This window comes from Dama dama, chromosome 29 (assembly GCF_033118175.1).
Source record: "Dama dama isolate Ldn47 chromosome 29, ASM3311817v1, whole genome shotgun sequence".
Taxonomy (NCBI): domain Eukaryota; kingdom Metazoa; phylum Chordata; class Mammalia; order Artiodactyla; family Cervidae; genus Dama; species Dama dama.
The window spans coordinates 37,609,777-37,633,018 of NC_083709.1; the positions used below are offsets into that span (position 1 = coordinate 37,609,777).

The 23,242-nt window shown below is 38.8% G+C and overlaps 1 protein-coding gene across 6 annotated transcripts in view; it reads right to left on the reverse strand.

Moving 5' to 3' along the window:
* SNAPC3 (small nuclear RNA activating complex polypeptide 3) overlaps positions 1 to 23,242 on the reverse strand; it is a 38,889-nt gene that overhangs the window by 14,739 nt on the left and 908 nt on the right. For 5 of the 6 annotated variants that reach the window (XR_009691092.1, XR_009691091.1, XR_009691094.1 and 2 more), the window contains exons 2-5: positions 23,074 to 23,151; positions 14,271 to 14,355; positions 8,500 to 8,604; positions 5,120 to 5,269 (exon numbers count right to left, since the gene is read on the reverse strand). Coding sequence is in view for 1 of the 6 variants with exons in the window: in XM_061132468.1 (XP_060988451.1) it covers positions 5,120 to 5,269; positions 8,500 to 8,604; positions 14,271 to 14,355; positions 23,074 to 23,151 (418 nt within the window). In the remaining 5 variants the exon portion in view is untranslated. The remainder of the gene's footprint in view (positions 1 to 5,119; positions 5,270 to 8,499; positions 8,605 to 14,270; positions 14,356 to 23,073; positions 23,152 to 23,242) is intronic. The other variant, XR_009691095.1, reaches the window with a different exon arrangement.

Here is a 23,242-nt window from a genome sequence, read left to right on the forward strand (position 1 = left end):
AAATTACTCAAGGAAAGTATTTTCTTTAAGTCCTGCTTATTGACTGGAATAAAGATTCTTATTTTCTCAGCTACGAGACCTGCAAGTAAATAATTTATTCCATGATTACCAGTAGAATACATGCCAAACATCTCCCTGTTAAAAAAAATCATTATAACGTAAGGACTTATTTTCAGTTTGTTAGGTGTGACAATGGCATGGGGTAAACAGATGAAATAATTCTTGGAAAATGCTGAGAACTGTCGAAGGTAGATAATGAGTACATAAGGACTCATTATACTATTCTCTCTCTCTTTTTTTTTAAACTTTTTATTTTATATGAGGGTATAGCCAATTAACAATATTGTGAGTTTCAGGTGAACTGCAAATGGACTCGGCTATGCATATATGCATGTCTTTTTTGTGTGTGTATTTAGAATTTTCCAAGGTAAAACTTAAAAAAAAAAAATCATGAAATACAAATGTTAATCGATGAAATAAAAATTTTTCCACAGACCAAACAACTGTTAGCATCAGGAAAATTTCACTTAATTATGAGTTCACCTTTCTAAAAACACAGTTGGAGAACAAGGCAATGAAACAGGTCCCTGAACAGGCAAAGAGTCCACAAACTGTATGTACTAGAATCTTGCCCTTAACCAGCACAGCTCAAGTTTTCACATAGTGCTTGTTCACCAAATAAACAAAAGGGTAGGGGAGAGATGTCTAAGGCCAGGCATAGTGCCAACATGGCCAAGGACAAACATGGGGCTTTGAAGGCAAGTTGACAATGGTCTGAATCTAGCCTCCACCACTGCTTTACTGAACAGGGTTAACTTATGACAATGCTCTGACCACCTTTTTCTTACCTGTAAAATGGTGTTATTCTTTCCAAAGATACTCAACTATCAACTAGTGTATTATACAACTGGCACATGATAAGTGCTAAATAATAAGAGGGTATTATTTTAATACATGGAAGAGGGAGAAACAATGTAAAAGCAGATGTGTAAATAGTCAAAAATATGACTATGGGTCATTTAGTTCCCTGGTTAGAAAGCTGCTGAAGGTATGAGCGCTGATGTACAAACACAATAAACTAAACAAGTCTGGTTAAAAACTCTCTCCAGGGTTCCTGGAGCTAAGCCTGATTCCCAGATCTGACTCACTGCTTCGAGCAGTTATCACACGGATGAAATAAGGAGGGTGAATTCATATTTTTATTAAACTGATCTTATAAACTTATAGCTATACCTTGTTCTTTTTTTCTCATAGGGTAGAGAAACTTTGCAAAAGATTGCTTCTCCTTTAAAAGAAACAATAAACCTTCTATTTCCTAGTGTGCATACAGCCTTGAGATTCCACTTGTTTCTCTTCAGTGTTTACCTTCAAAAGCAGCAAGCTGACAAACCTGAAGAACCCCAGTATCTTATAACCATTTTGAATGTAACTCAGAAAGTATGCTGCTCTCCATGCCAATCACCAAAAAGACTGGAACACAGCCAGTCTTATGGGGCAGACAAACATATCAACTAGTATCATATATGACTATAAAGCATTAGAATCGACACATGAAACATGGCAGAGTCGCAAACAGAGGACTGTCAAGAAGAATCTCATATAAGTGAGAGCAAGGGCTTCCCACCCATGTTCAAACACTCAGAGGCATAAAACACTATGGTATGCTTGAGGAAGATAAGTTCACTGTGGCTGAAGCCTAAGGTGTAAAAGGAGCGGGGTGAATAGTATAGAAAGTTAACTTGAGAAACATCTTCACAAAAGGCCTTATTGGTCAGCCTAAGGAGCCTCACTACGTACAATGGAGAACCACTGAGATGTTTAGATTGGAGAATCACAGGATCAATTTTTTAAACATTTTATTCTTTTAGAGCAGTTTTAGGTTTACAATAAAATAGGAAGGCAGAGGTTTCCTATACAGCCCTTGCCCCCACACACATGCATGGCCTGCCTGTATTATCAACACCACTCAACAGATGGTACATTTGTTACCAAGGATAAACCTGCACCAGCACATCACAGTCACCCAGTGTTCAGAGTTCCCTCTTGGTGTTCGATTTGTTTTTAAAAGACATCTTGAGTGGCATGTAGAGGAAACTCTTAAGGTGGGAAAACCAGTTAAGAAGTCTCTATAATAGTTCCTGGAGAAGATGCTGAGGGCCTAAACTAAAGCACACAGCAGTGGAAAAAAACAGAGTCTGGAGCTATACAGGCAGAATAAAGAGGAATGGAAAAGGAGAGTTTCATCTGAAGAAAAAGGGAGATTGTAGAGTAATGAGTTCAAGACTAAACGTTGAGCTTGAGGTATTCTGGTTTGTTTATTTATTCAACAAGGACTTGACCACTTCCTTTGTGCCACACATCATCACAGAAACACACCTCTATATTCCTAAATTCCTCTGTAGTCCTATATTCCTAAAACAAAGTCCCTATCCTCATGGTTCAACAGAAGACAGACAAACATATAACTTAACATTAGTGAGTGTTATTAGCAAGTCTGGGGAAGAGAGGGAAAGATCTCTTTGCCAAGGCAACATCAAAAACATGAAGAAATGAGGGAGTGAGCCGTCAGAATACCTGGGTGAATAACGACACCTAAGGGGAGGAAACAAGAGAAACAAAAGCTCTGAGCAGGACCCTGCTTCGCATATATGAGAAACAGCAAGAATGGCACATGGTGTGCAGGCAACAGGGACAAAGAGGGTGTTAGGGTATAAGTCCAGAGGCAGACGGGGCCACAGAAAGGACTTTGTATTTTATTCTAGACATAAGAGGAAACCTCTATAGACTTTCAAGTTGAAAAGCAACAGGGTCTGCCTGATACTTTAGAGTATCATTCTGGCTTGGTGTAAAGGATAAACAGAAGGTGAAAGGGAGCAGTGGGAATGGTCACTAGGCTACTCCACAGTTCAGGCAAGAGATGATGTTGGTTCTTCAGGCTGCTATCTGTGAAGCAGATACACGGGCAGATACTGAACATAATTTGAAAGTAGAGCCAAAGCACTTGCTGACGCCTTCCATGTGGGATGAAAAGGGGGCAAAGATGATTCCAAGGTTGTTGGTTTAAGTAACCAGGTGTAGAAGGAGCATATTTACTGAGATGGAAACACTGGGGAAGGTATAGATTTGACGAGGAAGAGAGAACTAGAGTCTGTTTCTGAACATACTAGGTTTAAAGTGGCTCTTAGACGTTCAGTAATGGTCAAGGAGGCAGTTGGAAAAAATAAATCTGGAGTTTGGAGATACTGAGATTGGAGATACAAATTTGGACTAGGAATCTGGACAAGTTCACCTTGATTCAGAGGGCTTAGTAACACTCACCAGTTAGGAGGATCAGAAGCATCCAGCAGAGGAGTAAAAAGTCAGTTGGACAGGAAGAAAATGAGGCGGGTGTAAAGTCTTAAAAGCCAAGTTAAGAAAGTGGTTCAAGGAAGAAGGAATATTCACTTGTGTCATGTGCTGATGAGAGATCAAGTAAGATGAGAAATGAATCTGTGGCGACAACAATGAAGTGATTTTGGTGGAGTGGTGATGAACAAGAGTGTGTATAAGACAAAGGGGAGAGAAAAAGAGAAACAATGAGCTGAGGCACTATTATTAATTCATAATTCTTGGGTCAGTTTAATGCGAAGAAAATAGAAAAATGAGATGGTAGCCAGAGGAAAATACATGGTAAGAGAAAGTTTTAGGATAGGAGATATTAAAGCCTATTTGTGTACTGATGGGATAGGCAACAGAAGGGAAAAAGCTGATGAGGCAGGGAAAAAAGGGGATAGTACAAGAACAAAGTCCTTGGTTATACAGTGGGGCTGGAATCTAGCAGACACCTAGACTGGCCTTTGATAGCAACAGTTTTAATCCATCCAGTGTAACAGGTGGGAAGGCAGAATGCATGGGCAGATAGGTAAGTGTGGGTGAGAGATGATGGAAAATTCTTTTCTGATAACTTATTTGCTCAGTGAAATGAACAGCAGCTGAAGGGAAGCGATGAGGAAAAGATGTTGGCAGTTTCAGAAGGAACAAATCAGTTACCTTGAAAAGTGGAAGGGTGTAAAAATGCCACACAGCACTGAGGCTAAGTGAGAATGTCCAGTAGACACTTAAAAAGAACGAGTTTGGAAACCAAGAGAGAAAGAGATTCATAAAGACTGGAGTATAAACTGCTTACTGTTAAAAAAAAAAAAAAAAAAAAAAGACTGGAGTATACTTAAAACCATGAAAATTAAAATGGGGGGAAAGCCCAGGAGATGAACTCAGAAAAAGAATTAAGACGAGACCTAAGTTATAACGGCATTTATATGGCTGATGATAAGGGAACGAGCAAAAAGAGATTCTGATGGTTCACGTCCAAACTCTATTGCCATTCTAATCGTTCCAAACAGCTTTTTAGTGACCTACAGGAGATGCTTTCCCTCTTAAATATGCCAGTAAATCTGAGGTCCTCTGCCAGAGTTGTATAAGCTAATAGAATTGGGTCAAGCTTGCTCTGTAATGAAATTCAAAGGATCTAGGCCCTACTATATTATTGAGTAAGCAATCCCTTCTGAAAATTGTGGGTGGCCAGTTTGCCTTTCTGTCCTGTTTCAGTGAGTATGGAAGGTTTCACTGTCCTTTTGAGAGCAGCACCCTGGGAAGTACCAGCAAGGCCCAGTATCACAGGGTATGTCCCTGTTTGCTTCTGTTCTTGTGTTGAAAGGTTCTTCTGTGGGCAGTGATGCTCTTGCGTGGACTCCAACCCTCTGCTAGGGTCAGTTATGGCAGACAAACTCACACAGAGTTTGAAAGAAGAGAGAGTGAACAGCAAATTCCAGAGCTACAGTGAGGTCAAGTTGTATGCACATGGAAGAGAGACCTATTGGTTAGATAATCAGGTGGTACTGTGCCCTTAGAAAGAAGAGCGTACAAAGAATGGTTGAGAAATAAATGGGAGACGAAATCAAAACCGAATATAGCCTCATCTTTGAAAAGGTCTTGATGATCAAAAGAAGGGATAAGCTTGATGGAATGGCACAGAAGAAAGCATTTACTGGAATGCTTATGAGCCTGTAATCCTATTTCCTTAGCTTATGATTATTATTTCCTCCTGTTCTATGATGGTTAGAAATTTTAAAAATCACCTTACCTTGCTGATGTTCTCAGGAGCCTGGTCAGGAGTGTTGCTGAATTCCCCACCAATCTGGAGGTCACTGACACAGCAAATGGAATCCCTCAGTTCCGTGAGCTTTTGACTGCCTAATACCAGCATCGTTTGGTAGGGCTTATGTTCTTTGTGCTACAAGTCAGACAGTAAATAAATCAGTGTTCACTTAGAGACAAAGCAATTCAACTATAAATCCTGTCATGGCCAGATCTAAATTAAGTAACTGGTTATCTTAAGTTATACCCATAATATGCTGTCCTCAGTTTCCTTAGATTCTGCATTTGTCTACTCAGCACTGATCTTTTAAAAATATTTATTCATTTTATTTATTTGTTTGGCTGTGTCGGGTCTTAGCTGCGACATGGAGGTTCCTCCCTGTGACTGACATGTGGGATCGTTCATTGTGACACAAGGGCTTCTCTCTAGTTGCAGCATGTGGGCTAAGTTGCCTCATAGCATGTGGGATTCTAGCTACCTCACCAGGGACTGAACCCATGTCCCCCTGCACTGGAAGGCAGCTTCTTTACCACTGGGAAGTCCCAGCATTGATTAATTATAGGTCCAAACTAATTGTCAGTTATTTACCTCTTCCCTGTATCCAGAGCCCATACTCTGAAACTATTTCTAACTCTCATTATACCAAGTCAGTATTTCTCCTCTGTCCTAGGTCAAACCACAGCCAGGTACCAGACAACTAGGACAGCCCCACAGCCCAGAGCCGCCAGGAATTATTCAAGCTAGTCAATCCCAAACTGTGTACTCTGCTTTGCCTTGCCTTTCCTGTGGAAACCAATAAGGGCTGTGGCCTGTGCTTTCCCCTTGCCTCCTGACTGATCCTGGTACTTCCCCTTTGGTCCTGCATGACACGGCATACTCTCCCCCCAGGAAACGTAAATAATGAAAATCTTTCAGTGACACTGGTCTCCATAAATTAAAATCCCATGAGTACAACAGACACTTGGTGCTGTGCTGCTTACACTTGCCCAAAATTCACATCATGCTGGATTCCTAAGGCCCAATGTGCTGATGTTGGGAGGTGGGGCCTTTGAGGGTCATTAGGTCATGAGGGTGGACCCCCTCATGAATGAGATTAGTGCCTTTATAAAAAGGATGTGACTTGGGAGAGGGTGCTCACCAGATGCTGGCACCATGATCTTAGACTTCCAGCCTCCAGAACTGTGAGAAACAAGTTTCTGTTGCCTATAAGCCACCTAGTTTGTGCTATTTTGTTATAGAAGCCAGAATGGACTAATACACCTGGCAATAAAACTTTTTTTAGTGTAAGTGAAAATTTATAACCAAATTGCTACTAAAGTGACATTAATATGAAGAGTCTTAGGAATATAAGTTCACTGACTTTTAAACTGTCCTGAAAGCTATCTCACTGAAATCAAGGAATCTATACACTACCCACGTTTGGTTTTATTAGTTTTGTTTTGCTTTGTTTTCTTTGATTGATAATTTAGGATCTTAATCAAACAGGGTATTAGATTGGTGCAAAAGTAACTGCAGTCTTTACACTGTTGAAATTTGTTGTTTGATACTGGAATATATTTGTAAATAAATGTGATTATGTTATACATCACTTTATTGCACATTTCTCACTTTTCTTTTTTTTGCTAATGACTTATTACCTGCTGTTTATTTTATATTTGTTTTAGACTATGGAAATGATGTTAGACAAAAAGCAAATTTGAATGATTCTCTAATTCAAGTTCAAAATGGGTTGTAAAGCAACAGAAACAACTTGAAACATCAACAATGCATTTGGCCCAGGAACTGCTAACAAACTTACAGTACAGTGCAAAACTGCATAAAGTTTTGCAAAGGAGACGAGAACCATGAAGATGAGGAACGTAGTGGACAGCCACCAAAGTTGACAAAAACCAGTTGAGGGTTATCATCAAAGCTGATCCTCTTACAACTAAACAAGTTTCCTAAGAACTCAACGTCAACCATTCTACAGCTATTTCTCATTTGAAGCAAATTGGAAAGGTGAAAAAGGTGAAAAAGTAAGTGGGTGCCTCATAGGCTGACTGAAAATCAAAAAAACCTTTCTTTCTGAAGTGTTGTCATCCTTATTCCATACAACAACAACAAACCATTTCTCGACTGAATTGTGATTTGTGACAAAAAGCGGATTTTATATGAGAACTGGTGACAACCACCTAAGTGGTTGGACCGAGAAAAAACCCCAAAGAACTTCCCGAAGCAAATGTGCACCAAAGAAAACCGTCATGGTCACTAGTATTCTGCTGCTGGTCTGACCACACAGCTTTCTGAATCCCAGTGAAACCATTTCATCTGAGAAGTATGCTCAGCAAATAGATGAAATGCAACTGCAACACTGGCAGCCAGCATTGGTCAACAGAAAGGGCCCAATTTTTATGCACGACAATGCCTGACTATACATCACACAACCAATGCTTCAAAAGTTGAATGAATTGGGCCACAAGGTTTTGTCTCACCTGCCATGTTCACCTGACTACCAACTGACTACCACTTCTTCAGGCATCTTGACAACTTCTTAAAGGCAAAACACTTCCACAACCAGCAAGAAGGAGAAAAAGCTTTCCAAGAGCTCATCAAATCCTGAAGTGTGGATTTCTATGCTACAGGAATAAAAAAACTTATTTCTCATTGGCAAGATGTGTTGATTGTAATGTTTCCTATTTTGATTAATAAAGATATGTTTGAGCCTAATTATAATGATGTAAAATTCAGTCTGAAACCACAATTATTTTTGTACCAATCTAATAATCTAAATCATCTGTGGTATAGTTATTTATTCACAAGTGCAATTTATGTACAGTAATATTTCAATGAAATCTTATTAAAGTTTATGATACATCTATTTGGGAAATTGAGAATATATTCACTGCAATAGAGCTCTTTTTACTAGAGATGCCTAAGAAATTCCTGGATACCCTTCACCTGCTAACTTTCTGCATTTTCATCAAAGAAGAGCTGTCCTTAGCTAGTTCAATAACTTCCCAAGAATTCTGAATTGGTAAAAACAAAACAAAACCCTCCTTAACCGTTTTTCTACAAAAAAAAAAAAAAAACCCTCAAGAAATAATACTATCAGAATCACTGCGGATTTACACACTTTCAGTGGCTACTAGTACAGAAATCAGGTATACATTCCAACATTGTAACTGTAATCCTATTACTCAAGAGATTATATGAAAATTGACTTTATGATATTCCTTGTAAAACAAAGAACTCAAGAATATAAACAGAATGTCACATAAAACAGCATATGCTTGTGTTTATTTTGGTTCAAATAAGGTTTAAATAAATAAACTCTCTGGCAAAAGTCACTCATATAACCTGTAAAGTCCAAAGGTTTTACTACTGACCTTATGAAAAATCACAGGGTAAAAGATATTTACAGATAGGATAAGCTCTCCTTCTTCAATCATGTCTGCTGAATTTTCAGGCTTTTTCCCTATAGCATGTGACTCCTGAAGAAGAAAAGCATAAGGGACATTAAAATCAGACACTGTGAACCAGATCAGAGGCAGTGTAGAATAAGGGCTATAAGCAAGGGCTTGAATCAGCCCTGGATTTAGCTCCTAATTCTACTTCAAGAAAATTGTTTAAAAAACTTCACTAAGCTTTAGTTTCATCATCTGTAAAAAAAGAGAAAATATTTATTTTACAGACTAGTTGCTGGGAATGTAAAATAAAGCACCTAATAAGATGCTTGGCACTAACTGCTTAGCAATTAATGATAAAATAGGAGTATCCACTAACATTGGTATAATACTGACATTTATAGTCATTAACACTTTTATGCATCTCCTTCCATATTATCACAGCTTCCCTTGTGGCTCAGACAATGAAGAATATGCCTGCAAAACTGAAGACCCAGGTTCGATCCCTGGACTGCAATCCATGAGGTCACAAACAGCCGGATACAACTGAGCAATTTCACTTCCATATTATCAAGAAAGTTATTTGACAGATGAAACTCAGCTTTACCAATTTACCCAGGGTAAGTCAGACAAAGTACAAATACAGATGTGTTTCACTCTAAAACCCTGTTTTTACTACATATCATATCTTGTCACTTCAGTTCAGTTGCTCAGTCATGTCCAACTCTTGGCGATCCCATGGACTGCAGCACGCCAGGCCTCCCTGTCCATCACTGACTCCCAGAGTTTACAAAAACTCATGTCCGCTGAGTTGGTGATGCCATCCAACCATCTCATCCTCTGTTGTCCCCTTTTCCTCCTGCCCTCAATCTTTCCCAGCACCAGGATGTTTTCAAATGAGTCAGCTCTTCACATCAGGTGGCCAAAGTATTGGAGTTTCAGTTTCAACATCAGTCCTTCCAATGAGCACCCAGGACTGATCTTTAAGATGGACTGGTTGGATCTCCTTGCAGTCCAAGAGACTCTCAAGAGTCTTCTCCAACACCACAGTTCAAAAGTATCAATTCTTCAGTGCTCAGCTTTCTTTATAGTCCAACTCTCACATCCATACATGACTATTGGAAAAACCACAGCCTTGCCTAGACGGACCTTTGTTGGCAAAGTAATGTCTCTGCTTTTTAATATGCTGTTTAGGTTGGTCATAAATTTCCTTCAAGGAGTAAGCGTCTTTTAACTTCATGGCTGCAGTCACCAACTGCACTGATTTTGGAGCCCAAGAAAATAAAGTCTCTCACTGTTTCCACTGTTTCCCCATCTATTTGCCATGAAGTGATGGGACCGGATGCCATGATCTTAGTTTTCTGAATGTTGAGCTTTAAGCCAACTTTTTCACTCTCCTCTTTCACTTTCATCAAGAGGCTCTTTAGTGCTTCACTTTCTGCCATAAGGGTGGTGTCATCTGCATATCTGAGCTTATTGATATTTCTCCTGGCAATCTTGATTCCAGCTTGTGCTTCCTCCAGCCCAGCATTTCTCATGATTCACTCTGCATATAAGTTAAATAAGCAGGGTGACAATATACAGCCCTGACGCACTTCTTTTCCTATTTGGAACCAGTCTGTTGTTCCATGTCCAGTTCTAACTGTGGCTTCCTGATCTGCATACAGGTTTCTCAAGAGGCAGGTCAGGTGGTCTGGTATTCCCATCTCTTTCAGAAGTTTCCACAGTTTATTGTGATCCACACAGTCAAAGGCTTTGGCATAGTCAATAAAGCAGAAATAGATGTTTTTCTGGAACTCTCTTGCTTTTTTGATGATCCAGCTCATGTTGGCAATTTGATCTCTGCTTCCTCTGTCTTTTCTAAAACCAACCTGAACATCTGGAAGTTCACGGTTCACATACTGCTGAAGCCTACTTGGAGAATTTTGAGCATTACTTTACTAGCATGTGAGATGAGTGCAATTGTGTGGTAGTTTGAGCATTCTTTGGTATTGCCTTTCTTTGGGATTGGAATGAAAACTGACCTTTTCCAGTCCCGTGGCCACTGCTGAGTTTTCCAAATTTGCTATCACATTTAATCCATCACAACATCACACTTTCCTTTATATTTGCTTAGCCCACCAGGCTCCCCTTTCCATGGAGTTCTCAAGGCAAGCATACTGCAGTGGGTGGCCCATTCCCTTCTCCAGGGTTTCTCTCCAACCCAGGGATCAAACCCATCTAGTGCATTGTAGGAAGATTCTTTACCATTTGAGCCACCAGGGAAGCCCCAATAACTATAAAATAGAGGCCACCAGAGTGGACTGGTTAAGAAGGTGCAAAAGATGTTTTAAAAATAGGTAGGAGTGACATCATGCAAAATGGCACAGTAGGAAACAGAGGCACAGTAGGATAAGTCCCTCCAGCACAGCAACCATTAAGATGGAAAGAGATTGGAATTCACTATCTTGGCACACTGAACTCTGATCAAACTCTGATCGACCAGGTGAGGCCCAGTGAAGAAACGCTGCTGCTGTTCCCAGATAAGCAGAGGGTAGAAACCAAACCATGCCCCACTCTCGGCCCCACTGCAGATGTAGAGATAGCAGGCTGTGGTCCTGGAAAAGGGAGCTGATGCCATGATGAGCAGTGTGGGATCACGTTCTCCAAAAAACAGGGGTAACCATGCTGTGGTTGGTCTGGCAATGCTCTGAGGCCCTGGTGCAGAAGCTTGCCTTGGTTCTGGCCCTCTTGTCATGGAGTCCAAGCTCGCTCTGCTCACCCCATGACAAGCCAATGAATCTGAGAGCTGAGGTGTTGAGACAAGGAAAATGACTTTATTCAGAAAGCTAGCAGACTGAGAAGAGGGCAGGCTAGTGCCTCAAAATAACCATCTTATTGGGGTCCAAATGCCAGGTTCTTTTATAGATCAGAGATGGGGCGAGGTGAGGAAGCAAAGAAAAAGGCCATTAATCTTGCAAACATCTCCTAGAATGGCAAGCCTCAGGCAGGGGATGTGTTCATTTCTTCCTTCCTGCCATCTACAGGAGGACAGGGTTCTGAAAAAAGGCACTTTAACAGTCTGAGGGACAGGGTCCTTTTAAGCATCCATTACATATGATTATAATAACAAAAGCAATGAAAAGCAAGTCAAAGAAACAGTTTCAACATGGAGTCAGAATTGGCTGCTTCTCTCCAATGCTCTTACCAGCAGTGGCTTCCCCCAGCAGCACCAACTCGAAAAATTTAAAGACACAGGACCTTTTGTAGAGTCAGACATTTAAGGAAATCTTGATCAGGTCACTGGTTGACTAAAGATAATGAATCAGAAACATCAGCGACCATATAGGTAGACCTTAAACTACTGGGGGTCCAGCTCCAGACCGCCACAAAAACAAGTATCTCAATAAAGTGAGTCATATGAATTTTTTGGTTTCCCAATGCATGTAAGTTATATTTACACTATGCTGTAGTCTGTTTAGTGTGTAATAATAGCATCATGTCCCAAAAAACAATGTACAGACCGGAACCGTAATTAAAAAAACGGTTGATAAAAAAACGCTACCTTCTTTGCCTTCAATGAGCTGTAGTAGTAATGTTAATGATCAGAGATCACCATAATAAATATGATAATAATGAAGTAGTTTGAAATATTGTGGGAATAATCAAAATGTGACAGAGACATTAAGAGAGCAAATGCTGTTGGAAAGATGGTGTCAAATAGACTTACTCAATACAGGGTTGCCACAAACCTTCATAATTTAAAAAAAAAAACCACCACCACACTACCTGCAAAGCATAATAAAGTGCAGTAAAATGAGATATGCCTGTACACAACAAGGACTACACACCGGAAAAATAGTTTAGAAAATTCAAAACAGCTCTAGCCCTCAACAAGGAAAAAAACACACTCAGAATGTCCAGTTCTCAACAAAAACTTATAAAACACACAAAGAAACAGGAAAATATGCCCCATTCACAAGAAAAAAAGAATTTGACAGAAACTACCACTGAGGAACCCCAAACGTTGAGATGGAAAACTGAACATTTCCATGTGGAAGTTAAACAATACATTCTTAAATAACCAATAGGTCAAAAAAGAAACCACAAGGGCAATAACAAAATACTTTGAGACAAATGAAAACAAAAACACAACATCAGAAACTTAACAAGATGCAGCAAAAGCAGTAGAAAGAGGAAAACTTTCAGCTCTAAACATCTACACTGGAAAAGAACAATCTCAAACCAATAACCCAAGTGCATACCCTAAGGAACCAGAAAAAGAAAACTTAGCCCAACACTAGCTGCTGCTGCTGCTGCATCATTTCAGTCGTGTCTGACTCTGTGCGACCCCAGGGACTGCAGCCCACCAGGCTCCCCCGTCCCTGGGATTCTCCAGGCAAGAACACTGGAGTGGGTTGCTATTGCCTGTTCTGCCCAACACTAGCAGAAGGAAATAATAAAAACTGACTTAAGAAAAAATATAAAGTATGAATAGAACTGTAACAAGTAAGAAAACGGAATCAAAAATTAAAAACCTCCTAACAAAGAAAAGCCTAGGACTAGATGGCTTCATGTGAATTTATCAATCCTTCCTAAAGTCCTCCAAAAAATCTGAAAAGGAGAAAATAATTCCTAACTTATTCTATGAGATCAGCACACTCTGATACCCAAGTCAGACAAAGACACTGTGAGAAAACTACAGGTCAATATCCCTTATGAATATAAAGATAAAACTTAACAAAATACTAGCAAATCAAGTTCAGCAGCATATAAAAGGGACTGCATGTCACAACGCCAAGGGTGATTCATTCTGAGGATGCAAGGGTATTTCAACATAACAAATCACCACACTAACAGAATGATGGAAAAAAAGACATCATCCCAACTGATGCAAAAAAAAAAAAAAAAATTCTACAAAAGTCAATACCCTTTCTTGATAAATAATAAATAAATAAATAAATAAAATAGGAACTGAAGGGAACTTACTCAACATGATAAAGGCCATATATGAAAAACCCACAGCTAAACTAATAAAATGGTTAAAATGTTAAATTTCATGCTACGTAAATTCCTCGGTAGTCATCATCTTAAGTCATTCTGAGGGTTATACCTAAGAAATAATGGATTAGAAAAGAATGGGTGGCGCAGTGGTAAAGAACCCACCTGCCAGTGCAGGAGATGTAAGAGACATGGGTTCGGTCCCTGGGTTGGGAAGATCCCCTGGAAGAGGAAATGGCAACCCACTCCAGCATTCTTGCCTGGAAAATTCCATGGACAGAGGAGTCTGGGGGGCCACAGTCTATGGGGTTGCAAAGAGTCAGACACGACTGAGCACACACTACAGACCAAAACCAGGAGCAGAACAAAAACATCAGAAATAGAGTGGTGAAAGGCATGAAATCAGCCTAATAGAGAGCAAGACCAAAGTAAAAACAAAAATAAAGGCAGAGCGCTGAGAGGACAATGTGCCATCATGGGAAGTTTCTTTTTGCCTGCGCTGCACGACTTGCAGGATCTCAGTCTGCCAACAGGGGATCAACCCACACCCCAGGGAGTGAATGTGTGGAGTCCTAACTACTGGACTATCAGGGAATCCCCGTCACCTGAATTTTATGGGTCTTTTTCTCCTTAATTAGCTCCCAGTCCCAGCGAAGGTTCTCTCATTTGTTTCCAGCTAAGCATGTCCAATATAAACTACCATACAGTTATGGGTAACAGCCAATAAACAGGTTTTGTTCCATGGGAAAAGGTGGAAAAGAGAGGACTTTTACCATCTCATAAGCAAATGTCTCTTGTCTGCAGGCTCGATCTATCGTTAAGGTTTCTTCCCGGTGTTTCAGAAGCTTCTTTCTAACCCTGTTACAAGAAAAATCAGACTTCAACATTTTGGGGGGCTTCAAAAATATCTTTAATATTTAGTTTTTTATTCTGAACTAATTTTAGACTTAAAGAAAGGCTGCAAAAATATTACAGAGTTCCCTTATATCTCTTACCCAGTTTTCCCTGTTAACATCTTACCTGTTCAGAGATTATCAAGACCAGGAAATTAACATTAATACAGTATTACTGACTACAAAACGTTTTCAAATTTCACTAATTATTAAGTTTAGTGCTTCTTTTATCTGTCTCAGGATCCTATGCAAACACTTTTTTATTTCTCCTTTACCCTCCAGTCTTTTAAACTTCCTCAGTCTGTCTTTCATCATCTTGACACTTTCAAAAAGTCCTAATCAGTGCTTTTGTAGACTGTCCTTAATCGCTGTTTCCTTGTAATTGCAGTAAGCTTATATCCTTTGGGCAAGAATGCCACAAGATGATGTCCTCAGTGTATCATCATGAGGTTAACAATGTTATTCATTTATATCTTATTCCTGGAGATACTTCTCTTGTTTAAGTTCCTATCTGCCAGGTTCCCACACTAGAAAGATATTTTCATTTCCTTTGTACCTGGTAAGTGTTTGGGGCAGGGCGGGGTGGGGGGCGGATACTTTGAGACTATGCAAGTCTTGTTTCTCTTGAAACTTTCATCCAGTAATTTATCATTCACTAGTAGATTTTTGTCTGCAACATGTATTACTGTGGTTTATGCCTCACACTGATTATCTATTTTTCCCCTTTAACATTCATTCATTGGTATTATGAGGAAAACCTACCTCCTTCTTCCCATTTATTTATTTGGTTACTTGTATTAGTACAAACTCATAAATACTTACCTTATTCTACAGGTTAAAATCTAACAGTATTGTTATTCTGTTGCTCAAATTATTCAAGCTTTGGCCATTAGGAGCTCCTGTTGTATCAACAAATTCTCCTAATTTTTGTTTTTCCTATTTAACCATTTCCTTACTTTATGGAACCATAAAATGCTCAAAGCTCACCCTGTATTTTCATGTCTCAGCCCTAAATCAGCCACTCCTCCTAGGAGACCTAGTTCCTTCACTGGAAAGAGGCTTAGAAACCTACTGTATCTGAGCATGAGGCATTCTCACTGTTCCTGCAGTCACTGCTTCCAGGACTCTCAGCAGAGGTAGGAAACATACTGTGTGTATGTTCAGTCAAGTTTGACTCTTTGTGACCCCATGGACTGCCGTCTGCCAGGCTCTTCTGTCCACGAGATTTTTCAGGCAAGAATACTGGAGTGGGTTGCCATTTCCTCCTCCACAGAATCTTCCCAACCCAGGGATCAAACCTGCATCTCCTGCATTGGCAGGTGGATTCTTTACGACTGACCCACCAAGAAAGCCTCAAAGGAAAAATACACTAAACCACACATGTACACACATCTGTGTTTCTGTATTTTTCTGTTATGTATTTTTAAATCCATGGTTTAAACTAATACTTCTAATCCCAAGAATCACAGGATTCATTGTAGCCTTCAACCTTTCCATGTTTACAACTTTTCTCCACAAGTGAGAAACTCAGCTCCCTGTATCTAAATCTGTTCGCTTAAATGTTTGGTTCTTTAAAATACCTGGTTTCAGAACTGCTAACCTGCTAACACCCCTGTGAAAACCACTAATCATTAACAGTTCTTCTTGTCTTCAGCCTTACAACACTGAATCAAAGTATGCTTTTGTACAGAATCAGATTAGATCTTTCTTCCTAATTCTCTTCAGTGTTGTTATGCTATTCACTTGTAACACAATTAGACTAACTACTTCAGTCTCCCCCCAACATCCTGGCTGGTTTTAATTGTCTAATTACTTTTGAGGTGTATAAAAGATATGTGAACCACAACTATGGTTCTAAGAGAGTTACAAAAGAGTTATAGAAAGTATATGTATTTAGAGAAGCATCATTCCTTCTTTGTCTGGATCACTAGCCTGTACCTATTCCCTTCTTTCTTTCCAACCCTCTCCCATCTACCCACTGTGGGCCACAAACCTCTATAGTTATGATTTATCCTCTACATTGTTTTTGTTCAAATACATAGATACCTACAAATTTTCTTAGATTACTTTTTCTATCAGTCTGAGTTCAATTAGGAGAAAAAAATTAAACAGTAACTAAGTGAAAGTGAAAGTCACTCAGTTGTGTCCGACTCTTTTCGATCCCATGGACTAAAAAGTCCATGGAATTCTCCAGGTCAGAATACGGGAGTGGGTAGCCATTCCCTTCTCCAGGGGATCTTCCCAACCCAGGGATCAAACCCAGGTCTCCACCACTGTGGGCGGATTCCTTGCCCTCTGAACCACCAGGGAAGCCCAAACAGGAACCAGACAAAGCTTTATCTAATTAATTATTAACTTAGGACTGGAGGGATGAGGGAATGGCAAGTAAGAAGTAGGGAAATCTAGAGAATACAGGAATAGCAGACACAAGCCGTATCCTTCCTTGTGCTAAGAAAGAAAAGCCAAACGCGGCTCCCTTTTCTTCCCCCAGGACTCAGATCCAGGCCTTGTGGGAGAGGGAATGGCTGTGACCTGCTGAATGTCAGAGAAGTTGCTAGGGTACATCAGTGAAAACTGCTGGAAACCTGCCAGCAAGGGTGCCAGGAAAAGCTTTTACAGGGAGGTTTCAAGCAGAGTGGAGTGGGGGAGAAAGCTGCTGTGATCCAGGCCACCTGGTAATGCAAGGAGCTGGGTGCTTGGGAAGCGCAGCAGGTCCCTGATAAACACTGGACCAAGAAGTAAAACTGTTCTCATTAAAGTCTCGCCTGTGCCCTTTACTGACAAAGCTTACTTAATACTGCGCCAGCTGGGAAAGGAAAAATATTTAAAGAGCTGAGACTCATTTTTACAGAGCAGGCAAAAAGGGTACATTTTTAGATGAGAGCCAATAAATTGATACCCAGTGATATTTCTTACATAACAGGGAGCATATGCTTTAGGGCTTTGCTTTTTTTTCACAAATAAGTATTGCCTAGAAATCTATTGGTTCATCTTTCCTCATCTTTCAGCACAGCTGTCCCATACTCCACTGTGTGGATGTCCAATATAATTTCTTCGACATTCTCCTACATATGTGTATTTAGAATATTTCAAATATTTGCAGTTACAAACAATGCTGTAACGAATAACTTTGTGCATAATATATTTTCATATTGTTGGAGGTGTCTCTTCAGCAGAGAATGCTAGAAGTTGGACTGCTGATTCAGAAGTTAAGTGCCTAGGTAATTTTGTGTTGGGCATTACCAGATTTCCCTAGAGGAGTGTTATTATCAATTTATGTTTCCATCAGGAATGTATGAAAATGCCTGCTTCCCCTCAGCCTCTTCAAAAGAATGTATATTTTAAAATTTGTGCCAGTCTAATAGGAGAAAGGGCTTCCTTCATGGCTCAGTAATAAAGAACGCACCTACCAATGCAGACCTGGGTTGGGATGATCCCCTGGAATAGGAAATGGCAACCCACTTCAGTATTCTTGCCTGGAGAATCTCACGGACAGAGGAGCCTGGTGGCTATAGTCCGTGGGGTCACAAAGAGTCAGACACAACTTAGCAAATAACAACAATAAGAGAAAAAAGTTCATTTTAACTTTCATTTTTCTAACAATGAACATGCATGAACATTTTTTCATGTTTGTGAATCATTTTGATCCTTTCGTATGTGTGAATTATTAGTTTGTATCTTTTTCCCATTTTCCCTTTCGGCTTTTGGTATTTGTCCCTTAACTTTTAAGGGCTTATGTGTTAGGGTTATTGGCTCTCTGGGCATATGTTTTCTCCAAGTTTGGCAGCATTTTGACTTTATGGTGCTTTTTCTTGTCATGTAAAAAATTTACATGTTTATGTAGTCAATTTTATCATTCTTTCCCTTTTATTATCTCTGGGTTTAAATCATAGTTAAAAAGCCTTTCACTATACGGAGGTAGGTATGTTTCATTCTCTACATTTTGATCCCAATCCCTTTGGAGTTTATTCTTGTGTATAGTGTCACACTAAACTTCCATATGCATTTGAATCTAACTGGACTTTCTCTTTTATTCTAAATGTCTATTTGTCTGCTCATGAGCTAGTAACTATTTTAATTATAAAGACTTTGTAGTATATTTTAATATATAGCAAAATTACTAGGAAGTCACAATTTTCTTCCCCCCACCCAATTTTTCCTAGTTATTCTTGCAAATATTCCATATGAAGTTTATTATCAACTGTCTAACTTCATGAAGGAACCAATACTTTTGGCATTTTTATTGGGATTGTACTTAATTTGTAAATTAACTTAGAAAGAACTGACAACATCAAAAAGCTGAGTATTTCTATCTAAGAACAGAGGATATCTTTCAATTTTTTCCAAGACTTCTTCTGAGTCTTTCAGGAAGGTTTACAATTTCTGTTTCCCTCAGCTTTATACATTTCTTGTTAAATTTATTCTTAAGTGTTTAATCTTTCTATTGTAAATAGGAACTTTCTCCACCATTATGTCCTCTAGTTGTCTATTGTTTATATGAAGGCTATTATTTTTTATATATCAATTTTGTATCCTGCTCTTACACTAAATTTTTTGTTTTTGGTCTGTTTTAGCACTTATTTCTTTTCCAGGTAATACCATTTTATCATTCACAAATAGAGCTAATTTTTCTTCTTCATCTACTCTTATGCTTCAAATTGATTTCTTTTGTCAAACTGCATGGCTAATCCTATAGTACAATGCTGCAAAGTGGAGATACTAGGCATGCTTGCCTTACTCCACATCTTGGTAAAAATACCTCTACGGCTTTAATGTTTCTCTATTAAATAAGATACTAGCTTTACAACTAAGGCATACATATTTTACCATGTTGGAACAGTAGCCCTGTTAGAACAGTTCCATGTTGGAATGGCCCGTTTTTTGTTCTGAGTAAATTTTAGCTTTATTTTGTTGTAATCAGAGTGTTGTTTATATTATTTCTACTCTATGTATGGAACTGACGTTTCCTCTGTGACCTAATACAGAGCCAGTTTTTCTAAATGAGCCAGGTAGTCTCTAATATAGGCTATAAATTTTATGTATATATTATATATATATATAGATATATATACCCGTATCCATAAGACATATCCTACTGATTAGAGCTCTCAGATGATGTCTTGTGCTGAAATTAGTATATTAAGGTGCCCTATTGTTAATGCATTTCTAGCTAATTTCTTATATCCCCTATAGTTTGTTTTATAAAGCTTATATCCCCTATGGTTGTTTATTATTTGGTGTATATATAAGTATTTTCTCTTTAACTGTGGTTTGTGGTTTTTAGCATTAAAATGTGTCTTTTGTCAGATGTAATGTTTTGAGGCTTGAACTTTATTATTCTGATATCAAGACTATTGTGTGCATGTGCTAAGTTGCTTTAGTCATGTCTGACTCTGTGTGACCCTATGGACTGCAGCCCGCCAGGCTCCTCTGTCCATGGGATTCTCCAGGCAAGAATACTGGAGTGGGTTGCCATACCCTTCTCCAGGGGATCTTCCCGACCCGATCCAGGAATTGAACCCACATCTCTATGTCTCCTGCATTGGCAGGCGGTTTCTTTACCGCTGGTGCCACCTGGGAAGTCCATCAAGACTGTTAATTACATCTGCTCAATTTCTTTCCATTTGTCTGATGTACATTTGTCCCACCATTTATTTCTAGTCTCTCTGGATTACTTTATTTTCGATGTGTTTTTGTTTTGGAAGCCTAATCTAAACTACTTTTATTAAGGCTGTAGAAAAACTGATGCCTATGGCCTCAATTCTATTACATTTCATACTTGTACATATTTTGTTATATTAGCTGTTTTTTTCATTATGAGATGTGTCTTTTTGCTTGTTTGTTTTTTAGAAATTGGGAAGTAAGTCCTGGTATTTGCATTTTTGTTATGGAGTTGATAATTCTGAGTTAATTTTCCTAGGTAACCAGTGAAACCTTTTAATTTGTAGATTTGGGTTTTCTTCCAAATTCTGGAAATTTTTCTTAGATTATATTTTTAAATATTCTATTTACAAGCTATTGAATTAAAAACAATGTTGCTTAACCTTCTGGGGTGACAAAGAAGTCTCAGTAGCACCCATGTAGTAACAACTCTCTTATTCCTAGGAATTAAAATCTCTTTACATAATAATAAAAATTTCAAAAATGCTGAAGATAAGCTTGCTATGGATCAGGGAGAGCAGCAGTCTATCAACTGCCTTTTTCCTCTTAACACACATAAAAAGGAGTCCAGTAGCTCCTTTGGGGAAAAGAAGTGCTAGAAATTTATTTCATGCCATAATAAAGGGGTCATGTATTTAGGTGCTGTTTTTCCTTTTATGTATTTAAGTTATTGGTAGGGAGAAGAAAGGAAGGTTTAGCAGGGGAAGAGAACCTAGATACAGATTTTTGGCTTTTCAAGTAAGTCTAATTTGCTTGTGGTACCGTTCAGATTAATATTAGTCCTATTTTAAATACGTTTTAAAGTACATCAAAATAAACCCAGCTAAGAAATGCTGCACTAACTCCTTTTGCATTAGATTATACATATAATTCTACTCCAATTTCCCATGGAAGGGACTAGAAGACAACTAAGGAGATTCAGGTGAATCTAATAACAGAAAATAGCCAGGGGAAGCACTGTGTAAAATTGTCTGAAAATTACCATTTCATATAGCTTAATAAAGTCATTATAAGCCAATGAGCATGTCATTATAGCAAAAAAAAAACCTGCTTTATAATTACCATCAACTTTCTTCTTTTAGTCAATCTTGGGAAAAAATCACTTCCTTAGGTTTATGCAAGTTTCATTTATCCCACTCATTCTACAAATATCTTCTGACTCCCTATTATATGCCAAAATTCTAGATATGGGGGACACGGCAGTGCATGTGACAGACATTGTTTATGGAACTTTTAAGCCTAGCTAGAAGACAGAAAATTAAATAAGTGTGATGAGTATTTCGATAGAGAAGAACTGGGGACTGGGGAGCTAGATGGAGTCCATAGTCCTTCAGCTAAGACTTGAAAAATAAGCAGAAGTTAGCAAGACCAGGGGATAAGGAATCATGAGTGTTCCAGGCAAAGATCTAGGACGAGAGAGCACATTCTAAGAACATAAAAAGTGTAACATGGCTGGAGTACATAGGGCTGAAAAGGTCAGCAAGATCCATTCTATAGAGGCCTCTGTGATCCATTTAAGGACAAAGGTTTTAAAAAAGAGAGTGACACAATCAGATGTGCATCATAAAAAAAAAAAAATCCAACTAATCAATCAACAACAGTTTAAGGGCACCAAATGGAGCAAAGCAGTACAACAGGCTTAAGGGCAATTCAAAGATGAAGGAGCTGGACTCTCAATGAGTACTCAAATACTTTAGAAATGTTAGAAGTGCTCTAGACATTACAAGAGCATCTACTCCCTAAGGGAGAGAGATGGGTTGCAGAGATGTGGAAAGGAATCTTAGGGACTCAAAGAAAGAGTAGGGTTCCGCTGGGAGAGGGGCCATGTGCATCCTGAGCCACTGAAAGAGAAAATGGTTGAAAATGTATCAAGAAAGGCATATTTGGGCTATGTGGAAGGTTTCAAATGAGGAATCTGAGTGAGGAGTCTGAAATTTGTCCACAGAGGAGGCTGAGCCATTGACAGTTTCTCAGCAAATGAGCATACTTAGGTGATAACATGATGGGTAAGTCAGAAGAAAAGACAGGACCTAGGGAAGACAGGAACCTTTTACAGTGCTCCAAGTGTTGCTAATGTCAGCAACAGGCATAAAAGAAACAGATTTGGCAATTACAAATAAAAAAACAAGATAGAGTCAAATCACCTGCCTAAATTTTTGAGGGTCACAACAGAAAGGATAGGATAAAGGATGAAAACATAGCTGAGATGGTGTGAAGTAAGCAGGTTACAAACTGGAAATTACAAATTTCACTATTACATGCAGTTTCCCTATAACAGTATTATCATAGAGCAGCGTTTCTCAAGATATGGCGGGCAGACCAGAACTGATCTCTGAACCATCTGTTATCGAATTAGTACAAGAAGAGGAAGCATTTAGAAATGATCGCACTTAAAGGACAGTAATTTTACTGTTGAATTTAGTAATAAAAAATTTGGAGTTCTACTGTGCTTATCTTTTAATTTCACTTTTCTAGTAATTCATTTTTATCCTATTTTACAAAAGTATAGATCTGACATAAAATTTTTAAAAAACTTAGTCCTTTTACCACACCATCAGAGTATTTAGCTTGCACCCAAAAATCTAAGTGGATTAACTGTACTTTTGTAAACATTTAAAAATAAACACAAATTTGAATATGGAGTAGATATTAGAGGGAATGCATTAACTGTTAATTTTCTTAAGTATAATAATACTTCTCTGATTTAGTAGGAGAATGACACTTTTTGGAGTTAACACTGATGTATTTAGCCATGAATTATGTCTGCAACTTACTGTAACAGTTCAGCAATAGATAAAGACACACAGCAGCTACCTCAAACACATACAACTAAATCAAATAGGGCCAAATGTCAACAGTGGTTGAATTTAGGGGGTGGGGAAGAGGGTCGAAATGTGTAGGCCATGACTGAGCGACTAAGCACACACATGATAACAATACCATACTGTCAACTTCTGAATAATATAATGTTGAAAAAAATATTTAAATAAGTATCTTGTAATGAAAGTTAAGTCCTCCATACCCCAAAGTCACTAGGTCAGTATTTTCTGGGATGACTTCTGGATCCTCCCCTTCCTCAAGGCACTTCAGTTTATCAAGGCTAAAACAAAAACAAAAAAAGCAATCACGCAACCATTTGGATTGTGTCCCAAATACTTCACTGAATAATCACAGAGCGAGAATTAAAGGCA